This window comes from Myodes glareolus, chromosome 24, assembly GCF_982192425.1.
Source record: "Myodes glareolus chromosome 24, mMyoGla1.1, whole genome shotgun sequence".
NCBI lineage: Eukaryota > Metazoa > Chordata > Mammalia > Rodentia > Cricetidae > Myodes > Myodes glareolus.
Window position 1 is genome coordinate 31,987,186 of NC_142049.1, and position 17,868 is coordinate 32,005,053.

General features: G+C 47.7%; 1 protein-coding gene and 1 long non-coding RNA gene across 5 annotated transcripts in view; one reads left to right on the forward strand and one right to left on the reverse strand.

Moving 5' to 3' along the window:
* The window catches only part of LOC125400661 (uncharacterized), a 28,104-nt gene extending 15,731 nt beyond the window's left edge, over positions 1-12,373 (forward strand). Inside the window, exons 1-3 of one of the 3 annotated variants that reach the window (XR_007232042.3) lie at positions 5,476-5,715; positions 8,205-8,363; positions 8,451-12,373. This is a non-coding gene — a long non-coding RNA (uncharacterized LOC125400661). Of the gene's footprint in view, positions 1-5,475; positions 5,716-6,487; positions 6,623-8,204; positions 8,364-8,450 lie in introns of those variants that run through there. The other 2 variants (XR_015736419.1, XR_015736420.1) reach the window with 2 other exon arrangements.
* Positions 1-17,868, reverse strand: part of Trpm1 (transient receptor potential cation channel subfamily M member 1) — a 118,830-nt gene that overhangs the window by 72,205 nt on the left and 28,757 nt on the right. For both annotated transcript variants that reach the window (XM_087901593.1, XM_087901592.1), the window contains exon 2: positions 857-936. In XM_087901593.1, the coding sequence (XP_087757719.1) occupies positions 857-936 (80 nt within the window). The remainder of the gene's footprint in view (positions 1-856; positions 937-17,868) is intronic.

Sequence of the window (17,868 nt, forward strand, 5' to 3'; positions counted from 1 at the left end):
TCTTTTCCAAGAACAGCTTTTGACTTCTGCCCCTGAAGTCCCTCTGTCCTACAGTGTGGGCCGCCTCATTTTTCTCTTGAAGCAGGGCTGCCTTCTGCTTGCTTTCTGTTCACTCTGCTCCTATTTTTCCCATGGCTTCTGCTGGACAGCTAGGGTGTTTATTTAGAAATTCCTCTTTCTTAATCCAGGGGTTTATGGGCACAAATCTCCCTCTCAGCCTGTATGAGTGCATCTCCGCAGCTTTGCTGTGTTATATCTTTATTCTAATTTATCTTGGAATATTTTATTCCCCATCTGATTTCAACCTTGATCTACTGGTTACTGAGGAGTATCTTCACTTTACGAGGTGCCAATTTTTTTTCTTCTTCTATTAGTTTCTGACTTTATTTAATTATGGTTCAGGACGAGGCCTTGACTTGTTTGAGAATAGGGAGGCTTATGTCACAACTTGGCCTAGGGTCTGTCTTGGAAATGATCACATGTACTTGAAAAGATTACTTGGTCCTGTGTTCTGCATATACATTGTTTTAATCTTTCCCAATGACAGAAGTTCCTTTCATATAAATAAATTAGGGAGTTGAGCTGCAGACACCCCAGAAGATATCCTGAGACTTCCAAAGTTCTGGCTGAGAGAGGGCCCAGGGAAGAGGTGCAAAGAGAAATTCTGTATTATGGCATTTGCCTTTTAATAATGGCACTTATTAGCCCCGTGAATCTGTATTAATGGCTCCTGTGGTGACAAATTCTGGCATGTCCTTGCCTCCACTCCCTTCTCCCACAGGCATTAGAATAGTTGCTGAGGCATGCTGGACAAGCCCTGACTCACATAATACCTCCACAATAGCATCCAACATACCTGTTTGGGTCTTTTGTACTGGGAATTACAAAGATGCATTCCCTTTTGCAAAATGTTTTCTCAATCCAAGCTTTCTGACCCTGGAAGAGAAAAGAATGAAAATTAGATTCCATAAGCCATCACCAGGGCTCATGAAAAAAACCATATGGCCTGCAAGACGGGTCAGTGGGGAAAGGTGTTTGCCACCATGCCTGACGAGCTGAGTTCAATCCCTGGAATCTACAAGTCAGGAGAGAACAGATTCCTGCAAGTTGTCTTGTCCTCTGCTCTGCCCGTGCACCATTACACATGAGTACAATCAATCAATTAATTTTTTAAAAAATTCACATGACATTACTAGGAAATTTCCTATTCTCTCTCTCTCTCTCTCTCTCTCTCTCTCTCTCTCTCTCTCTCTCTCTGTGTGTGTGTGTGTGTGTGTGTGTGTGTGTGTGTGTATTTCTTTTCTGTAATGCTGGGGACTCTAATGTCTCACTCAAGGCTGAGTTATGGCCTTGGCCTTGCCTATGATACCTGAGTGGTCATTTCAATCGAAGGGTCGCGTGTGTTTAGGGATCTGGTATTTTGTAAGAGAGGTGTCTAGAAACATGTGTTTGTTTCCCACTTGCTGGACTTAGTTCACTGGCATCCACTGGCTGAAGATATCCTTTGTGCAAGGCTCATGTGGGATAGCCTTCTTTATACGTGCTGCTTTTATTGGCTAATAAATAAAGCTGCTTTGGCCTATGACAGAGCAGAATACAGCCAGACTGGAAGAGATATATGGAAAGAGAGTAGACAGAGTCAAGGGGATGCCATGTAGCTGCTGAAGGAGAAGGACACGCTGGAGCCATATCAGTAGGCCACAGCCTCGTGCCATACACAGACTGATAGAAATGGGTTAATCTGAGATGTAAGAGTTAGTTAATAAGGTTGAGCTAATAGACTGGGCAGTGTTGTAACTAATATAGTTTAGGTGTGATTATTCAGATCTGGACGGCCAGGAATGAATGAGCTGGTTACACAAGGCTCTGTGCTGGGGACTGTGGAGACTTTCAAAGGAAAAGGAAGCAGAGGGTGCATGTCCTTTGCCCTCTAAAAATAGCAGGCGATGACTGAGAAAATACAGGGAGAAGGGGTGGGGCAGCATGGGGATCCAGGCCACAGGATTGAGAGATCTTCCTGCGGTGGCTTTTTTTATGGAGAAGGTCGAGGCCCAGATGTCTTTGTTCAAGTATATTGTCCTCAGACACCAAAGCACCCTCACATGGAGGAGGCTCAGAGCAATGAAGTGATTGGCCTTCCTCAGGAGGAGACTGGAGGTGGAGAGTCAGCAGATCCCTCTGGGAGAAGGTGTTGGGAGGGCCCTGGCAAAACCTGTCCAGGCTGACTGGAGGAGAGTTAACAGTGTATGTGCGCATGTGTGTGTGTGCATGTGTGTGTATGTGTATGTGTATGTGTGTCGCATGCGCATGTGAGTGCACATGCTGATAATGTGTGTGGACAACCTGAGCATCATGTATGCCTATTAATACATGATTCAGTTTCATAGATGTATGTATTGTGGTATGCATAGATGTGGTGTGTGTTTGTATGTGGGAGAATGTGGTAATGGAAATATGTGGGTGGTTTGTGTATTTGTGTGTGTGTTATGTGTTAGATATGTAGAATGTGTGTGCTGTATTGTGTGGAATGTGCATGGCATGTGTGTTGTGCTGGTTTGTGTGACCTCTCTGGGATGGTAATGGGTAGCTTAGCAGATACTTGCTCCACACGAGGATCCTAGGTAACATCTTAAAGAAGTGGCCTATAAAACCTCATGTTCATGGCTGCTTGGGAGCACAGCAGTGTTATCTGAGACTAGGGTGTGACTCTAGTGTCTAGAGGGACAGGCCTCAGTGGGGTCTTGATGTCCTGGTCCCCATACCTGACACTGATATTGACTTAGGGACTTCCTGTCCCTTTGAAGTTGCCTCCCAGGATAGGGGCAGTGACAACAGAGTATCACAGAATAGCTTTCAAGTCAGTTCAGGTCAAGGATCAGATATCCACCTGCTGCTTCACTAGAGCCCTGCCCAGCCCAGCGACATAGACAGGACTACTGTGTTCCTCTCAAAGAAGCGTTTCTGGGCAAGTCCATTGATCACTCAGTGTCTTTTTAAACAATGACAATGACTGTAACTAAAATCCTTCTCCAGGGGTCTTCAGAAGCCAATGACATGTGCCTCACCCTTCAAATGACCATGTGATGGTGGTGCATGCACTCCTTAGCTTTTCTTGTCAATTTGTCAACTTGACACGCCTAGAATCACCTGGACCGAGTGAACCTCAGTTGAAAATTGCTCAGATCAGACTGGCTTGTGGGCATGCCTGTGGGGGCATCATCTTGATTTCTAATTGATGTAAGAGGGTCTAGTCTACTATGGGAGGTGCTATCCCTAGATCTGGACCGTATGAGAAAGCTAGCTAAATCCAAACCAGTGAGAGAGCCAGTAAGCAGCATTGCTGGATGGGGTTGGTTTCATTCCTGCTTTGGTTCTGTCCTGACTTCCCTCAGTGATAGACTGACCTGAAAGTGTAAGCCCAATAAGCCTTCCCGCCCCCAAGGGTTTTGTCAGAGTGTTTATTACAGTAGAAAAGGAATGCCTCTTTCCTACCCGTGTGTGTGTGTGTGTGTGTGTGTGTGTGTGTGTGTGTGTGTGTGTTTAAGTGCACATGGATGAATACCCTAGGGATCAATCAGTCCAAAATCCTCGTATATGCTAGGCAAACACTCCACCACTGAACTAAAGTCCCATGCACAAATAATTTAATAATTTCCCGATGATGGTTCTCAACCTGTGTGTTGTAACCCCTTTGACAAACCTCTATCTCCCAAACAATATTTACATTGCAATTCATAACAGTAGAAGTACAGTTATGAAGTAGCAATGAAAATAATGTTATGGTTTGGGGTCACCACACCATGAGGAGCTGTGTTAAAGGGTCACAGCATCAGGAAGGTTGAGAACTACTGGGTCTTGAACACTGTGCCTTGGAAGCTGGTGCTTTCGTGTTCTTGACAGAAATGGATCAGCTCAGAGGATGGAACACAGGGAAGTCAGTAGGAGCTTCATCCAGCCCAGAATCCAGGAGCAGAATATTCAAGCCCAGCTCAACAACAAAGCAGACTCAAAAGTCTTCATGTGAGAAATTTATACAGTCTCCAGAAGTTTAGTATGTAAAGCATATGTGTATATCTGTATAACATTTATTGATAATAAATCATAAAGAAAAGCATTTAAACAACTATTTGATTGATATTATATGCTGTAATAATTCTTTGATATTATAATACATAACTTTGCCATTTGTTGGGGATGAAAGCAATCCTACACACTAATCAACGTATGTACTTCTTCATCTTGCCATAAAGAGTTCAGTCCTCGCTGAATATTTGATACCGCGTGGTTCAGATCATCTTTAACACCATTCAGAACTGATTGATGTTTTAGTTTTATAATTGTCAGTGTTAAGAGCGCTGCCTCATATAAACACACCATGCAGACTGTGTTTAGGACCATTTCAGAATTGGTTGGAAATTTATTCCAATCCCAAGACAAAACTCAATAACATTTTAGAATAAAGCTCAAGTCCACAAATCAAATAGCAGTCTTTAAAATCAGATGTTCTAACACATCCAGAACCACCCTAACTTGGTACTTACATGTGGAGAGGTGGTTAGGAAAATATTACACGTGTTTGCTTTCCATTATTAAATCATTATGCTTCTATAAGAGCACCACAGTTAGCAAAAGCCCCGGGACTCAGCAGAGACCACGGTCTGAGCCTGTGCATTCCAGGCGGTGATGGCTGCACGCCTGCCTAGTGCAGAGCTCTCATCTGGGCAGTGCACTCAAGACCCAGGCGCTGTGAAGCCAAGTCATATCACACCCACGTACACCACCAGAGACCTGTTGCATTCACGGTGTGTTTGGCTTTGAGCTGATGTCTGGTCATCCCAGTTAAGACACCTTTTGCTGCACCCAGAGTTCCTAGATCTCCACCCTGACACCCTGCTCCACTGGGATCACCATTCACAGTTTAAGAAGGTGGGTTGGTGGCTCACACAGCACTCAGAAGTCTGATGCAGAATTGTCAGGAGTTTGAACTACTAGCGAGACTCTCTGAGAAACAAAGCAAGGGTCTGGATTGGCTGTTCAGTGGTTAACAGTGCCAGCTTCTCTTCCAGAGGACCAAATGATTCTCTTCCCAGCACCCAGATGGCAGCTCACAGTCAGCTGAAACTCTAGTTCCAGGAGACACAACACCCTCTCCTGACCTATTTGGACACCAGGCACTCACCCAGGCAAAACACCCATACACATAAAATAATAAATAAAAGGCCAAACGCATGCCTAGCCTCTATCCTTTCTGCTGCTTTCAGGCACCCTGGAGTAAGAAAGGCAGGAGGAAGGATGTTGAGGAAGAGGCTCAGTGGGTGACCTGAGTTAGAATCCCAGCATACATGAAAAAAGACAGGCATTCCCTGCGTCTGCACCTCCACTACCGCAGGGGTGTGTGTGGAGACAGATGGGTCCTGAGAGCTCCCTGGCTGGCCAGCCTAGCTGAAATTGTGAACTTCCAGAGCAGTGGGAGACCCTGGTTCAAGGCAACACAGTGGAGAGCAGCGTAAAGGCACCGGATGTCCTGCCCTGGCTTTCACACTCACCTACTCGGGCATACAAAGTGGATTAAGAAACTGGGCCAGGAGTCTGTGTGCCCTGGCATTTGGGTCTGTGTTTCTCCCACCCCTGGCAGCACCGAGATGGAGCAGCCTCAGTGTGAGTCTCTTCCCGACGGGGCGTCAGCTTTGCTTTTCCTCTCTAGTTTCTGAAAAGGTGGGTCTTTCTGGGTCTCAAACAACTGCCTTTGCTTGTGGCCCTAATCAAGTACAGCTGATGTCGTCAGCCCTGCTTCATTCAAAATCTTAACCCCAAAGAATGTTAGCATGTGGGTCCTGGGTGAGCAGTGGGAAAGATATGAGGGAGAGCAGGCTGATGAGAAAGGGGAGCTACTAGTTACCCCTATGTTTATTTTTTGATAGACTCATCTGTAAAACAGCCAAGGTGTCCTGTGTAAGATCAGAGTCTGAATTCTCTAGGTTTTAATGCGGCTTACGGTATAAGGTCTGAGTGAAGCTGCCCTGGAGCTTCCTGAAGCTGCCCTGGAGAAGTTTGCCCATGAGAAGAGCTGGGAAGTAGGGGTTCCAAGTGATATGGGGGGGAGGTTCACAAGATGCGTAACAACTTGACCTTCTTGTCTGTTCTTGAAGAAGGGTGACCAAACACGGAGACTATGGGAGGAAGTAGGGCTGCTAGGACATCCCCTTGAGAAGGCTAGGGCAGGGGGCAAGGGTGACCTGGGCAGGCTGCGAAGGCGGGGTGTGACTCTGCCCCGGCAGAAGCGGGAGAAGTGGCTTCCAAGGGTAAACACTGGTTTCCAGCTACATGAGTCTGTTTACGCAGTGGTCATTTCTGGGGCCAAAATTAACAGCAAACGCCACAGTCAAATGGCTGATTTGTGGGCCAGTTTAGTCAGGAGAAACCACTCATTTCATGTGTATATTTAGCGCAGAGACTCAGACTCTCCCCCACGGCTGCTCGTCCCACACAGGAGCTTGGCCGGACTCCTGCATACAAAGTATGGGCTAGTTGGTGTTAGCGCTTAAGAGAAGTCTAGACTGCTGGCTTCTCCTTATATCCCCCAGGAGGTGAGGAAACTGGCTGACGCTCCTTCCCTTCGCAGGTAACTGTGGGGCTCCACCCTTGCCTGGATCCCGGAGGGAGGGGGCCCACCAAGGGGAGCACCAGCTCACCAGCATAGCTCTCCGTTGCAGAAAGTCAGAAGGCTCCCTAGCCAGAGAGCTCTTATGTGCACAAGGGATTAAAGCCCACAATCATCCTTTCCTGCTCCACCCTCTGCTTCAGGGGAGGCCCTGGCCTATGGCCAAGGCCTTTCTGGCTCTTGTGTCTCAATTTAGGCACAGTCTCTCCACCTCTGTGACAAAGCAAACCCTAACATTGTCAAGCTTCTGTGAATGGAGGTGATGCCGCCCCTAATTTGGGGACTTTAAGCTGGTGTCAGACTCAAGTGATACGGTGCCTATGATGGCAGGGAGACCTTAATTCTAGAGGCTGATTTTCAAAATCCCTCAGAGGCCCAGGGCTGGCCTATGTGAAAGGCCAGGCGTCCCAGTGTCAGGGCTCCCTCTGTCCTTGCCAGGGACATTGCCCTGGGGATACTTCAGGGCGAGTCCCAAGTGGGAGTCCCAGGAAAAGAGGGTGGTCTACAAGGCAGGGGAGGGCCAGTGTCTTCCTCAGGAGTGTGGACTGGTCAGTTGTCTGTCTCTGGTAAATCCCCTCCCACTGTCACCTAGACAAGTGACCCCAAGTAAAGTCACACAGAGAGAGACTGAAAGGGGGACCAGATGGGGAAAGGGGGTGTTAACAGGAGAGAGAGGGGATGAAGGAGGTAATGGTGCGAATAGGATCAAAGTGCATTGTACACATGTGTAAAACTGTCCAAAGTGAATAATTAAGGTATAAGCTACAAGACCTAAAATTTTCCTTAAAGCTTCTAGCTTGGCGCTTTCAGTCCCATTTCAGGGATTGTATGGCCATCAGCACCATCTCCACCAGATCATCTCAGGGCTCCCATGAAATAGTCACGTGGGCTAACTAAAGGACTTAGCAGGCAAGTCACTTGTCGCCAAGCCTGAAGTTCTGAGTTCAGCTCCTAGAATCTACACTGTAGCAGGAGAGCACTGACTCTTACAAACAGTACAGTACACCCGCACCATGGTAAACACATGCGCGTGCGCGCGCACACACACACACACATATACGCATACACACATATACACACATACACACGTATGCACACACATACACACACGCACACACTCACACACACACACACATACGCATACACACATACGCACACATACACACACATACATACACACATATACACACATACACACGTATGCACACACATACACACACGCACACACTCACACACACACATACACACACATACAGACACACCCATACACACACACACGCACACACACACAGAGACACACACATACACACATACGCATACACACATACACACAGATGCACACACATACACACACATACAGACACACACACACACACACACACTGAATAAAAACATTAGAAATCATCATGGACTTGTTAGTGTTACTTCCCATTCACCCCCACTACCAGCTCCTGGCAACAGCTGTCATGTATGGCATCTTGGACGAGTAGAATCACGTGATCTTCCACACCTGGCTTCTTACACTTCGTGTGATGTTTTCCAGGTTTATATACATCCCAGCCCACGTCAGTACTGAATTCCTTTTCACGCACCCACAAAGTTGCGAGTTGTTTCCGGGGTTCCCACCACGGTGAGGAGTGCTGCAAGACAAGGAAGTGTTGAATACTGCCAGAGAAAGGTTGAAGAGAATTCCTACTTGCTGGTAGGGAGTGTATAATTTTTCTCTAATTTCTTCGTTGTTTATATTGCGTTTTTAATTTTCTAAAAATAAGCACGGTTTATTTTAAAGGGAAGGAAAAGAGACTGTCCCAGGGTGACCCGGCCGAAGTGAGGAACTCTCACACCTGCTATCCGGCCGCACCAGCAGGCTCTGAGTCTGGGCTTCTCATCGCCCCTTGGCACGGCTGCAGCACCACTAACATCTTCTAGTAATGTTGCTGGTGGCCACGCCATATTCAGCTTCCTGCCATCGTGACAAAATCCCAAGGAAACTGGGTTGAAGGAGGAAAGCAAGTCACATCCCTAACTACTGGAGATGGCCTTCCTACTCGGTGGGCGGGACTCCACAGACTCATCACTGGGAACAAGGAACTGTCATGGCACTCATGACTGGTGAGGTGGAGACTAGGAGAGTCATTGCAAAAGTCGGTGTGGAAATTCTTTAAAATTCAGCACAGAATTAGCACCAGATTCACAATTCTATTTGTTTAAATCCCAAAGAGTGAAAACCAAGTCATGAAAAAAAGCCAAGTGTCCATCAATCCAGTGTCCATCAATGGATGGATGGATGGATGCACACAGTGTGAGCCAGGCATGCAGTGGAATGTTATTCATGGTTTAAAAAGAAAGAAATTCAGACATAGGCTACCTACCACACGGCTGGTCACTGATGACACTAAGCTAAGTGAAATAAGCCAGTCGAAGGACAAACTCGGTATGACTCCGTATGCAGGAGGTTCCTAGAGCTGTCAGACTCCCAGTGACAGAGACAGCAATAGTAGCTGCCAAGGGTGCAATGAGGGGAAATACGGAGTTATTTAATAGGGGCAGAGTTTCCACTTTGCAAGATGACAATAGCTGAGATTGACTGTACCATAATATGAGCGTAGTCAATGCCACCATAGGTGAAATCAGCCAGACTCGGAAAGACAGACGGCACATTGATACTTGTGCATCCCAGCAAGTATACAGATGTATAAGTATACAGAGAGTATGAACCCAGTGGGAAAGTATGGGATGAATATGGTCGAGGTTCATGATTTACTTGAAAGAAATTGTCTTTATGAAACCTAGTATTACATAGAATGAATACACACCAATAAAGTTTTTAATAAAGCGTCTATAGCTTTGGGTAAGATACAATAAGATGTGTGTACGATATACTAAAAAGCACAGCATTTTGTATGACAACTAAAAAAGCATCAGAAAAAGAAAAGGGTGAGAGTACCTTACATTTTGTGTATTTTGCCACAGCTGAAGACTAAGCAGATTGGAAATGCTGACTTGCAGTCTGCCCAGAGTACCAGGGCCTAGAATTTTCACAAACCCTATCACGGGTGAAGGCCAGACCAGTGTGAGCTATACAGCAACACTGTGCCTATCTGGGGGTCCTTTCAAGGCAGACCTCTCCAGGAACTGCAAGTTCATGTGTTGGGGAGAGGCAAGGTGCAGCGCCAGGGTGACTACAGTGCGCTGGCAGGTTTTCGTCAACTTGACACAAGCCAAGACATACTGGGAGGAGGCATGTTTATTGAGATGATGCTGCCATGATTGTGCTCTGTAAGCAAGCCTGTGGGGTGCTGCTTTGATTGAGGATTGATGTGGGAAGACTCAGCTCACTGTGGGCAGTGCTGGCCCTGGGAAATCCTCCTGGGTTATCTAAGGAAGCAGGCTGAGCAAACGATGGGGAGCAAGCCAGTAAAGAGCACATGCCCATGGCTTTGGCTTCAGTTCCTGTCTCCAGGTTCCTGCCCTGACTTCCCACAAGCATTATACAGTGAAAGTACAGCTGGAAGATCATAAACAACCTCGATACTTCATGATGGGACATGTAAGCTGAAATAACCCTCTTTCTCTCCAAGTTGCTTTTGGTTATGGTGTTTATCCAAGCAAAAGGAACCCTAAGTAAGGCGGAGATTTGTACCAGGTCATGGGAACTCCTATGACAGACAGGTTTGTGATGGTATTTGAACTTGGGGCTAGAAAAGCTGTTGAATGTTTAAAACTCAAGCTCTGTAGGAGCTTGGAAGAAAAGAATGTTGGGAGGGATGCGGAAGATGGAGACATGGCTTGTAAAGTTTCGGAGATAAATGAAGACTGTGGGGGCCATTCAATAGTTTGAATTCAGAATTTGTGTCTGGTCAGCTGGTCCTGAAGAGTCAGTGTGATTAGGAAGAGTCCAGCAATGTTGAAGACCATAAGTCTGGGGATATTGCCTCGGACTCAGCACACAGAAACTGTGACTGTGGGGGCCAAGGCTGCATCTCACGTTAGGAGCCAAACTTTGCAATATGCGAGAGCTATCCAAGGGGTGCTGGTTTTGAAAACACGAAAGAGTCACAAGGAATAACTAAGACCTGACCCTGCCGCGTGCCATGAGAGGCCATTGAGAAGGCGCAGACTCAGTTGCAGTGGAAGCACCAGCACCAACGGAGGTGTGGGAAGAAAGTGAGGCCTGGCACCAGGGAGCAAAGTGAGAGTCCCTGAAGAGAGGCCAGGAGAGGCTATGGGTGAAGGTGCAGCCCAACTGCTGTGCAAATCCCAACATTTTGGAGATGCCAATATCATGGACGGCCACGAAGCCAGAAGCCATGGAGGGGTGCCCACCTAAGTCATAAGAGTTGTGTGTGTGTGACAGAGGGCAGAGTTGGAGGAGGGCCACTGGGGAGCCCTGTGGGGTCCACAGAATTACGAGTGGGTCCCAGATGTGAGAAGCTGAACTTTTTACGCCATCAAACCTCGGTTTTGTTTTGATTTGACTGCGATTGTGCCCTGAGTCTTCCCTCTTGGAATATGAAATTATGCAACTTGTTTATCTTAAATTTTATCAGATCCCACAGTTAAGATATTTCGGACTGTTAGAGAGACTTTTTAATTTTAGAGACGCTTTGAACTTTGAAGAGACATTTTTTGGCAAGGCCCGCTATCTACACCAAGGAACACCACCAGTGACTTAGCTCCAGATGGCGAGATTCTATCACAAGAACATAAACAATGTGAGTAACCAAAGAAGCGTGTCTCCTCGAGAAATCAAACACCCCACCATAATGTTCCCTTGGCTGATGTGCAAGACAATGATTTTAAAATTTCAGTTATAGATGTGCCTAGAAATAAATCCACATTTTCTATGGAAAACGGATGTGTGATGAGGCTATCAAGATCCCTCAGTGGTGGTGGGAAAAGGTCTCACAACAAATAGTGTTGGAAAGTTGTATTTTTACGCACCAGAGGATAAATTTAGACCCTTACCTCACACCCTTTACAAAGCTAACTCAAATGGAATCAGACCTAAAGTTAAGAGCTAAAACTACAAATCTCTTAGAAGAAAGAGGAAAATGAGGCTAAATCTCCATGACCTTGGGCTTGAGATTGCACATTTGAATGGCACCAAAATATGAGCAACAACAACAACAAAAAAACAGACGAATGATTTCGTTATGTTAGAAAATGTGCATAAAAGCATATCCAAGGATATCCTGTAGAAAGGGAGAAAAAAATGACAGATTGTGTATCTGGTGAGGATCTAGTTTCTAGGCTGTATGAGGTTCCTTATCACTCAACAACAGAAGTACAGCCATCCGAAAAGAAGCAAAGGGAAGTACCATACCTTTTGGTTGCAAAACTTAGTGGTATCAGACTGGTACTGACTTGAAAACCTTCTCCCGGCCAGCTAGTTTTTACAGGGCTAGAAGGTGCTAGGCATGCCAGTAGGGGAGAAAAGATTTGTCCTACCCAGCATTGGACCATATGGCAATATCAACCCGCCAGGCAAGACATGCCCACTGGTGCAAGAGGAGCATGGAGTTTCCGGGGATAACCAACTTATTTCTGGCCAGATCTGCGGCGTGCTCCAGAGGAGAGAAGTTACTCCTGGTACGATGGGAAACCTGGTCAAAAACCGAGGGCTCTGGTAGTCAGAGGTCCCAAGAGGAAACCTATTACAACTGTTTTGTTAAACAAACATGTTAAATTGCCTCATACCATTTACATTTATATAGCTATGTCTAATTCTCCGTGTGTGTGTGTGTGTGTGTGTGTGTGTGTGTGTGTGTGTGTGTGTGTGAATGCTGCCTTCCACCTTGGCCAGAGTAGCCCCTTTCTGGAGTGCTCAGCACTAAATGGAACATCTAAATCAACCTGCCCCACTGCACAAGGTGCAGGGAACATTTAGGAAAAGGAACAGGAAGAATGTAAGCTCAGGAAGATGGGCAGGAGTGTGGTAAAATGCTGTCCTCTGGATGTGGGGTGCTAGTCCCTCTTACGGACTCCCTGAAATTATCTGCTATGTCAGAGCTGCACAAGGTCAGGCCAAGAAGGTCAGTCAGCGTTCCAGAAGGCAGCACTAAGTGAACTCAGTGGGAAAGGGGAAGGGAGGGAGGGAGGGAGAGAGGGAGGGAGGGAGGAAGGGAGGGAAGAAGAAAGAAAGAGAGATAGATTTGGGGTTGAGTATGATCAAGAGAGTGTACACATGTCTGAAATTATCAGAGAATAATTGATATATTCTAAAAGAAAAATCAGCAAAGGACTTTTTAACAGGCAGTTCTCCCTGGAAGATGCGCAGTAGCCAACAAACACCTGAAAAGTAGTTCAACATCACAAATCACTAGGGAAACAGAAATCAAAGCCACAGGAAGGTACCTTCACTATTACCTCATGCCCCCAAAAAGAAGCCAAGCCGGCTGGCACTCACTTGTCATCACAGTGCTGGGGAGGCAGAGACACAAAGATCACTGCAGCCCTCCTGTCTGTTTTAACATATTCTACATGTTAGCATATTCTGCATCTTCATGCATTACATTACAGTCATTAACAAATGGGGGGAATGGCCTCATGGGCTGTCTTCCCTGAACCCAGCTTTCCTGCCCCAGGCCAGAGGATCTGCCTGTCCTGGTGCTGTTATCAGGAGGAGGCCCTCAGATAGGAATGTAGTCAATTTCAAGCACATCAAGCATTACCAACCCAGGGGTGAGGGGGGGTGGGGGAGGGGCAGGCACGGGGGACAAATGCACTCAGCTGGGAGAGGATACCTGTGCTTGCCATAGTCACAGAGGGGAAACTTATGTCCCCAGAAGGAAGGGGACATAAGAAACACAGGAGGCCCAGCTGCTGGGGAGGGCCTGGAACTGCACCTGTTCCTGAGTGGCACTGTAAACACACACACTCGCACGCACATGCATGTACACACATGCACACTTGTGCGCGCACACACACACTTGCACACACATTTGGATGCCAGCTAAAGGTGACTTCTGGAAAATCGTGAGTTAACAGTAATATACACTTTCTGTGGGAGCCTGGGAGAACTGCCCCTGACTACGAAGTGTCTGGGGCATGGACCACCTAATGTCCCTAAGTAAGAGACTTTTGGCTTGTTGGAAAATCTGTTTTTGCTCAGTTTAGCCTGGGGATGACAAGCGACCTCAAATGTCTGGGGCCATCTCATTAATTGTACTACTTACAAACTTAGAAGTAAGTCAGAGAGAGTCAAATCAAGTTCTAGATTTCTAGAAAATAATCAGGCAAACAACAAATCACAGCAAACACATGTGACATGAATTGGCATTTCCAGTGACATTTTCTTATTTCTAAAATAAGCTGCAAGAGAGTGGCCAACTCGCGCTACAAATATAACCGTAAATGCCACACAAAACACTGCCAGAGAGAAGCCTTCCCCAGTCAAACCTGTCTTCCCCCTGGGGAGAGCCTGGCCTTAGTCCTGTTGCTGCACTGAATCCAGACAAGACGGGGTGCGCGTCTCTCCTGTCTCCCCACCTTCATTCCCAGTGCCTGCACCACATCAAGGCGAGTACTGGCTATGCACACTGCCATTTTCCCCACTAATTAGGTCGATTTTTTTGGTTTAAAAACATGCATATTTTGGTTTAAAGAGGTTTCTATGGCGGGGGAGGGGGTGGACCTGGAGAGATGACTCAATGGTTAGGAGCACTGACTGCTCTTCCAGAGGACCGGGGTTCAATTCCTAGCACCCGCATGTCAGCTCACAACTGTCTCAAACTTCAGGATCCAATACCCCTAACACAGATATGCATACAGGCAAGAGACCAATGTACACGAAATAAAAGTAAATTCATTTTAAAAAAGAAATTGTTATAGAAACTTACAGAAGTAAAAAAAAAAAGAGAGAGAGAGAGAGACACACACACAGAAGAACAAATGAGCAGGTCCTCTCAAAGCCTCCGGGCTACAATGACAATGGTCATGTTTCCACATGCTCACTCCTGCCTGTTTTCTACAGATACATTAGACATGTGGTTAGACACGGGCAGTACAACTCCCAAGGCTATGACTACTCTGAGCATGGTGATTGTACCTTTTCCTCCGTCATGTAGAAGTGTCTCATAATGTTTCAGATGGACAGACCAGGATCTGTGTCCACCCTGTTACTGGACAACCCTGGGTCGCACTGTGGTACAAAATACTGGGTGGATGTCCTCTTACCCTCAGGACAGATTCCTCCATGTGGGATTGCTGGCCTTGGCATGTGCTGTTGAACATGTCTAGAGTCCAGCCCACACTTCTGTTGTGAAGGATCAACGAGAGGCCTGGGGCCTCCACCCTATTTCCCTCAAGCCTAATTAAACTTTAGCAGCCCCACGCTCCTGCGGCGAAGGCTTCTAAGTACACACTCACCCTGTACACTTAGGTGATTTGGGGTTTTTGAGGAAGATGTCTGTTTTCCCAAAGGAAAGGGGTGAGGTAAGAAACTGAGAGAGGGTGGGTGCCGCCCAGCCCTGGAACGTCCCTGCAAATTCAAGGCACCTGCATGGAGAAACTGCCACCCAGGGACACTCTGAGTATTAGCCGCTCCTTGACCCGACAGACCCTAACTTCCACCAGCCAAACTGTCAGTCAGCTCGAGACTCTGGGAACCCAGGCCGAGTCTGGATCCAGTACTCACTCCCAGGAGGCCCTGAAGCCACCTTTGCAGAGAGAAGCAAGGGACCAAAAGCCAAGCTCCGCTACTGGCTTACCTGCCTCAGCTGCCAAGCAGGAAGGGTTCAACCTGGCCTCCTCCAGCCTCTTCCTTGGCCCAGGCAGGAAACTGGGTGAGGGGTCTCGCTCTTCTTAAAGAGCAGCCCACATGGAGAGCATGTGAGTGTCCATGCCCAGGCCTCATGATCCCTGTGAGACAATGGCCCCATGACCTGGCTTCCAGGCTGCTCAGCGTGGTAGGCACAGAAAGCCAGCTCCCTTTGAAGTGGTCCCCCCACATCCCCTGCCCCAGCCAGGCCTTCTGGGCTACAAATGTCAGCCCTACTTTGCATAATTGAGACAATTGGACCTAATCATTCTTTCAGAAGCCCCACGTCAGGCGGCCAATGCCCCCGCCCTCATGAGCCAGGAAGGGGAGCCACATGCTTCTAATTACTGCTGAGCCTTTTCAAGTTGCTCAGGGCTGGGCCAGAGGTTGAGATGAATCCAAGGCAAATGCTGGGTGAGTCCCACATGACTTCCAGGCCCATGTGAGGCTTCTAATCCTCTCTGCCCCTACCCAGCCAGCAATCTGCCTGACTGGGGTCACAGTCACCCCCAGGCCACCGCAATGAGAGCTCTTTGGATTTGCTGTAACAACACGCCTGCACATGTGCCCCGACCCCTGGTATGCTTTCCCTGCCTGGGGAAGGCCAGTCCTGAAAGGCTCCTTGACATCCCCTGGGCTGCTCTTCACCACGGGTCTGGGAGGATCCTTGGAGCAGACCCCTCTCTGATTTACCACGAATGTGTGTCGTAGGCGGCTGGGATGCCTGGACAGGTTCCCATTTGCAGAAAAGGACACTGCGGGTAGCTGACTTTGCCAAAAAACACATGACCTGGTACAGGCCTGGCTGCTTACCCCAGGTTGGACTATGTGCAGTAGAACCCTGAGGATGGGAAAGACTGGACGGGTAGACCTCCCTCGAGCCAGCAAACTGCAAAAGATCATGGCAGGGGTTGGACAGGTATCCAGGGGCAATGGGAGTCTGAATTCCCCCAGGGGATGCAGCTGGGGTCCCAGCCAGGTCAGGAACTAGGGAAAGTCTGCTGTTTCCTTTCCTTGATTTCTTTCATCTCTGGGTCTACCAAAGACTGGTACCTGTTGTGCTAACGGGCAGGGGTTGTGTACCAATGCTAGACTTCCCAGGTGGTGAGTTGGGTAGACACCTGGGATGGCAGGCTCATACCACTGCAGCCCTGGAGCAGGTCTGGTTCTTCTAGGCAACGAGCATTTGGCCGCAATGGGGAATTGCACCAGGAGCAGAAGGAAGATGCCAGGCTGCTGCAGTTCTTCCTCAACAAGGGAGGCTTGAGTTTGGAAAGGAGGCTATCCCTGGGCACAGCGAATCTGCCTGAGAGTGGCCAGGTACCAAAACCCTCAGATGTTCTAAAAATGTTACGGTATTTGTCCAGAAGCTGCATCCGCCCTCCTGTGGATGTCAAATCATCTTTAGGAGACGTATGATACTCAACACAATGTAAATGCTATATGTAAATAGTTATGTTCAATACAAATGAAAGGGTTTTGGCACGGTCTGACCTGAACTTGGTTGAATCCATTGATGGAGAACTTGGGGCTCTCCAGAAAGGTGAGAGGAAGCTCTTCATCCAGATATGCAAGAACGGGAAGGCAGAAAGAAGGCTAGAGGGCTTTAACGTGTGGGGGTAGTTGGGATAGGGGTCCGGGTGGCACATTAGGCAAAGCTGCTGTAATCAGAAGCTGTGGGGCATCAGAGTAGGCCCATGGCCCCTGTGAGCTGGACCACAGTTCCCAGGTAGGACAGACAAAGGAAGGAGATGATGAGGTGATGTCGAAGATGGAGGGAGGATTGAGGCAGACTGGAAAAGTAAGTACCACACACTCAGTCAGAATCGCCAAGGTCAAGCGCACCCAATCCCGGGAGCCCTGCTCCAATCCATTTCCTTTATGACCTGCTTGAGGCAAGACATACCAGTGAGAAACACCGCTGCGCCTGGGATTGGCAGCAGGGGGCAGGCTTCCGTAGCTCCTACTTTGGAAACTTATTTTACGCATTTAAATGGAGGGAGCGTTACCCTCCCGTGACTCAGCTAGAGATGAGAGAGCCTAGGGTGGAAGCTGAGAATGACAGCTTAAATGGAAAGTCACACAATGCCTGTGTGAACCGAGGAAGTTAGGCGTAACTTTAAAATCTTTGACCTCGTTAGAAAAGGTCATGAAGAGTCACACGATGCAGTTACGAATGCCTAGGTGAGGCAAAGACCAAGAGGTGGACTGGTGCCATTGATTGCCTTGAACTTTAGCTGTTTCTCCAGGGACTGAGTAAGTAAAAATGTGTTTTCCCAGTTCAGAGAGAGTAAGCTCTTCAGGAATTAGGAATTCAGGCTTTGGGAATTCCTCTCTCTGTCTGAAGGGCAGAGGGTCTTTCCAGGGAGTGGACTAGTTCAGCTAGGCAGCAAGGGTGAGCCCACAGCATCTGCTGGCCATTCTTCAGAGGTCTCCAGGCCTAAGG